At 24.4% G+C, this 5,856-nt stretch overlaps 1 protein-coding gene across 1 annotated transcript; it reads left to right on the top strand.

Annotated features, from left to right (window-relative positions):
* Window positions 1-2,121: 2,121 nt before the first annotated feature.
* Phum_PHUM518520 (TFIIH basal transcription factor complex p52 subunit, putative) lies at window positions 2,122-3,980 on the top strand (the record flags this gene model as incomplete). The annotated part of the gene is made up of 5 exons (XM_002431233.1): window positions 2,122-2,267; window positions 2,461-2,565; window positions 2,646-2,777; window positions 2,864-3,049; window positions 3,146-3,980. 5 exons carry the CDS (start codon window positions 2,122-2,124, stop codon window positions 3,978-3,980), a joined length of 1,404 nt encoding a protein of 467 aa, XP_002431278.1.
* Window positions 3,981-5,856: the final 1,876 nt, after the last annotated feature.

The raw sequence follows: 5,856 nt of genomic DNA, 5'->3' as shown, positions 1-5,856 counted from the left end.
AAATTTTTTTTTTTTTTTAAATTGTAAGGCCTCGTAAACAAAGATCTCACCGATTAACAATCATAAAAATTTAAACTGATAAAAAGTATTTAAATATTAGCATTACAATTGATAACTGATCATTAATTGATCATAACAAATAAATAAAAAATGAAAAAAGGCCTAAAAATGATGTGGCATTAGGTTTAGTAGAAGAAAAAAAAATTTATGAAAATGTTATTCGATACAATTAATTAAAAGTAATTCTAATTTTTTTTTTTTTTCTAAAAACAATCATTTCGAATTGTAATAAATTATTAAAATTTATAAAAATTTATGAATGATATGGAAATGTCAAAAAAAAATTTGAGACTAAGTAAAATCAATATGATATCGATCAAGGCATCAAAAATAAGTTTAAAAATTAAACTTTACTCGAGTGTATAAATAATATTAAAAAATGTAAAATCGAAATGATTTGAATGATCAATTTTTTAAAAATAAATTCAAATTAAAAAAAATATTCAAAATGCATTCAAAATAAAATATAAATACAGAGTCACTAAACGTTGTATATGTACATATTTATGACCTTCCTTTTTAAGTATGAAATATTTTGAAAAAAATTAAAATGTAAAATAAGGTCAGACGATTTAATGACAGTTTTTTTTTTGTAAAGAATAACGACTGACTCTGTAAACCCAAGTAAATAAAATTCATAAATTATTTCAACGAATTGTTAATGTTTATAAACTTGATTAAGTTTTGATTAAGGAATTAATATGTATCGATAATAAAATTTTTTTTTAAAAAGCTTTTCTTAATAATTAAAATTAGAACTTTGAACATTAATATTAATAAAATGTTTGAAAGTTCAAAGTAATATTCATCAATTCATTTTAACTATCGATACATATCCGGCTTTAGGCACCTACGCAAACGCAATACACTGTTACCCGACAAACAAAGAATTCCAGATTTCTACTTACTTTTTTTTAAAACTCATCTTCCTAACATTTAAACACATAACACGTACGTTAAATTAAATAAATTTATGGCATTTCTGCACTTATAAAAAAGACAAAATATTCAAAATAAATAAAATATTTTATAAACAAGATTCCTTTTTTCCAACGACTGCAATACGAAATTTACATAATGGCGTCTGTTGACGAAGGAAACTTTTATTTTCATATTCACATCATTTCTGCTCATTAAATTACTTTATAATTTTTATGATATCACAATCAACGTCACTATTATAATAAAATTAAATAAAATTATTAATTTAGACTTGTTTTACATAAATAAATATAAACTTTAACCGAGAAATTGTTTTTTTTGTAAATAAAATCACAAGTAATTAATTGTTGTGAATTAATTCAAGTTAATTACTAAAGTACAAAAAAATTAAACTAGAGGTCAACACTGTGAAAACTAAAATTCGTTTTTGATAAAATTTTCGTTGCTTCAAATTAAACGTTTTTTTATTAATTTTATTACGATTCGACATTGAAACACTAATACTTGATATTAATACGAAAATATATTTGATTGAAAATCGCACCAGATTATTTTCGTCGATTGCCCTATAATAGTTGGGTAGATAACTAGATAAATATAAATCACGTGACCATTAAAATAATATTTTTATGTTATCCGATCTAAACTGTTATAAATGTTATACAGCAAATTAATTTTGCAACTGTTTTTAAAATATGAGTCAAAAGAATTATAAAAATGCAATAAATGTAAAAAAATTCTCAAAATTTAAAGAATAGATTTTCTCGAATTAATTTTACTTATAAAAATCGTTAAAATATGTTATCATTATAAAAAAAAATCAATCTACATAAACATTTGTGACACGTAGATGGTAAATAAAAAAAAAATTAAATTGAGAAGTTTACATTTGAGAAATATAATACTTTGATAAAGGATTAATTAATAATTAGCAATTATGTACGAATAAAATTATTATGATTGGTAATAATTTTACGAAAACGAGTTATGAAAAAAAAAAATTAAGTTTAAGTTGGCGACACTACTTGTTAAGCTTTACAAATTACCGGCCGATGTACCGGCTCTAACTTTGTTTTTGTAAAAATTACATGCCATCGATGTAATTTTATTCGTTAAATAATGGGTGAAAGTAGCCGAGGACATCGCTCGCATATTCAAGTTAAAAATTTACGTTGCAAATACCTTCATGAATATCTTCAAACGCTTCCATTAGCAACATTAGAACAGCTTTATAATCATCCCACTACTTGTTTAGCAGTTTTTAGGTTAGTTACTATAAAACTGCTATTTTAAAAAATTATTAACTAAATTTTAACTACTTAAACACAATTTATTATTAATAGTTTTTTAAATGTCACCTAATTGTTTGAGTAAATATTAGCTCGTATTTTTAATACTATTATGCACTTGATTTTTATGACTTTGCATTTTAACCAATTGAAAATGATTTTTTGACAGAGAATTACCTCAAATTGCAAGACACTATGTTAGTAGATTACTGTTTGTAGAACAGCCTGTACCTCAAGCAGTAATAGCATCATGGATATCTCAAACTCATTCTAAGTAAGATTTGAAGCTGAGTTTTTTTTTTATAAAGCTTCCGATAATATTTAAATTGTTAATTTGTAATTTTTCATACACAGAGAACATTTAACAGCGACAAAAGTTTTAACAGATTTGAGAGTTTGGCAAGAAGCTGCAATACCAGGAGGTCTACCAGGATGGATATTAAATTCTGTGTTTAAAAAAAATATGAAAATATCATTACTGGGAGGGTTAGATGATATTAATTTACTTTTTAACTCATAAAAATTAGTTTTCTTTCACTTATAATCAAATTTTATTCATTTATTTTATTTAGAGGTAGACCATGGACAATGTCAGCTCAATTAGAACCGGATACCAAACCCAGAGACATACCATATTTAGATAATTATGCAATGGAGAGGTGGGAATGCGTTTTACATTATATGGTTGGATCTCAAGCTCAAGAAGGTATTTCTGCTGATGCTGTTAGGATATTACTGCATGCAAATCTCATGAAAAGGTTTGTGTGTTATTTTGTAAAATTTAGCAGAAATTTTAATTTACTTTATTTATTTTAAATTTGACCAAAATAAAATATGAATTTGATTTTATGCAGAGACGAGGAAGATGGTTCTTGCGTAATAACAAGAGAAGGTTTTCAATTTTTACTCCTCGATACAGCTTCTCAAGTTTGGTACTTTATGCTTCAGTATTTAGATACTGTGAGTGCTAGAAATTTGGATTTAGTTGAATGCCTTACATTTTTATTTCAACTGAGTTTTAGTACATTAGGAAAAGATTATAGCACAATCGGAATGAGCGAGGGCCTTTTAGTTTTTTTACAACATTTAAGAGAATTCGGTTTGATTTATCAAAGGAAAAGAAGAGGAGGAAGATTTTATCCTACAAGATTAGCTCTCAACATTGCCTGCGGTGAAAATAAATCTTTACAACAGATGAATAAAGAAGGATATATAATTATAGAAACAAATTATAGGGTGTATGCTTACACTGATTCAAACCTTCAGGTTGCATTATTGGGTTTATTTTGTGAGATGCTTTATAGATTTCCTAATTTATCTGTCGGATTAATTACAAGAGATTCAGTTAGGCAAGCATTCAAAAGTGGAATAACTGCAGAACAAATCGTTGGGTTTTTAAGATTACATGCTCATCCTAGAATGATTGCTGTTGGACCTCCGACACTTCCTCCAACAGTCGTCGATCAAATCAAATTATGGGAAAATGAATTGAACAGATTGGTTTATTCAGATGGAGTTTTATATTCTCAATTCTTGTCTCAAGCTGATTTCGAAGCACTAAGAGATCGTGCCAACGAATTAGGAGTGTTGGTATGGGAAAATGATAAAAAGCGTACAATGGTTGTTACAAAATCTGGACACGACGATGTTAAAAAGTTTTGGAAAAGCTATTCAAAAGCAAACAGTTGATGTTTCAAAGCTTTTTAGACAATGAATTTTTTATGAAATCCAAGCACTGCCAATAAAAATATTTCATGGATGAATATTTTTTTTTTATAAAATATTTATAATACATATTAAATTTAGTATTAATTTCTTTTCTGAAAGAAAAAAAAGAAGCCTTACATGCTCCAAACGAATAATTAAATACCGTAGTAATCACTGTAATTAATATTTTTTTAATTTTGTAAATTTTTTTTTTTTTTTAAAAAAAATGTGATTCATCAAATTAGTTGAGTAAGTGTAGATTGTTTTAACTACGTCTGCAAAAAAAATCCGAATTATATTATTAAATTATTATTTATATGATTTTGATTAATGTAATTGATTGAAAAATGCATAAAAGACATTATTACGTAAGAAGAAAATAAATCGATTTCGTATCGTAAAAAAAAAAAATAAAAGCTCACGTTAACAAAAAAAATTCTATGTCGTAATATTATAATTAAAAAAAAAAAAAAATAAACATTGTAAAATAAATAAAAAATTTTAAAAAACACTTTAATAAAAAAAAACTAATTAAAAATATTAAATTATTTATTTAAACCCTATTTCTTAAAATTTATACCTAAAATGTAACAAACAACAACAACAACAACCAAAAAAAAATAAAAACGTTAAAATTAACCGTTAAAAAAAAATACCTGAAAAATTATTTTCAACGTGCTGCCATCTCTAGCGAAAATCACAAACTACTGCTTTTAAAATAGTTGAGAAAAATAACACGTGGCGGCGCCACTGACGAAACAAAAAAACATTTAAATTTTAAATACCCTATGAATCAATCGTTAGATTTTTACAATTATAAATAAAAAATAATTTTAAAAAATAAAAAAAAAATTATATTTACATACGTGAGAACACTTTGAAACCAAATCACCAACTAAATTATAAATTTAATAATCATAATAAATTAATGTAATTTTACATTCACCGTCCATCGACCTTTTATAATAAAAAAAAAATAAAATAGGAAAAAGTAATTTGAAAAAATGGGAAAAAGGACAAGACAACATCCGGTTTTAAATATCCGGTTTTAATTTCGTAAAGTTCGAAAAAGAGAACGAGAATAAACGTGAGATAAATAAAATAAGAAAAAGGTTTTATTTTGCCCGAAAGAAATAATCATTTATTGTTAAACCAAATTTTAATTAAAATCGAATTTTCAATATTATACAAAATTTCGAAAAAGAACAGGAAATAAAGTTTTTAATAATAATATTCATCGAGTGGAAGGAATATCCTACAGGATAACAATTAAATTTGATATAAATAGTTTTGTCTATTCAAATATGTCAAACGGTCAAGAAAATCGTTTAATAAAAAAAATAAAAAGGAAAATTTTTAACGAAATTATAAATTGGTGGAAAACCTCCATCGCAAACCGGATGTAAAATAATTAAAATGACGTAATAAAATCCAAATTAAATTAAATAAAAAATATTTTATATGAAAAAAAAAATTCATTCATTCAAAAATCCTTTAAATTTTTTTTTTTTTATAAATGACAATCGTTAGAAAGAAAATGTTTACTTTAACGAAAACCTAATTCGAGTAGTAAATAAATAAATAAATAAATACCTGAAACATGAAAACAAATTCAATACAATTCGTATTATTTCCAGTTTATGAATTTTTTTTTTTGCAACAAACAAACAATTTTATAAAAAAACATGAAAATGTTTGTAACATTCGTTTATAATCTTTCCTATGTAATCAAACTATAAATATTTTTGTGTGTGTGTGAAAAAAAACATTTGTAAATAAAACCGAAAAAAAAAAAAATTTTTTTTGTTGTTGTTCACGTTATTTATTTACGCAAAAAGAAAAAAAAAATTAAAACAAT

The sequence above is a fragment of the Pediculus humanus genome, genomic scaffold (genome assembly GCF_000006295.1).
Source record: "Pediculus humanus corporis 1103172108283 genomic scaffold, whole genome shotgun sequence".
Classification (NCBI taxonomy): Eukaryota; Metazoa; Arthropoda; class Insecta; order Psocodea; family Pediculidae; genus Pediculus; species Pediculus humanus.
Note: the sequence above shows the minus strand (reverse complement) of the source record. Positions and strands in the feature narration are given on the sequence as shown.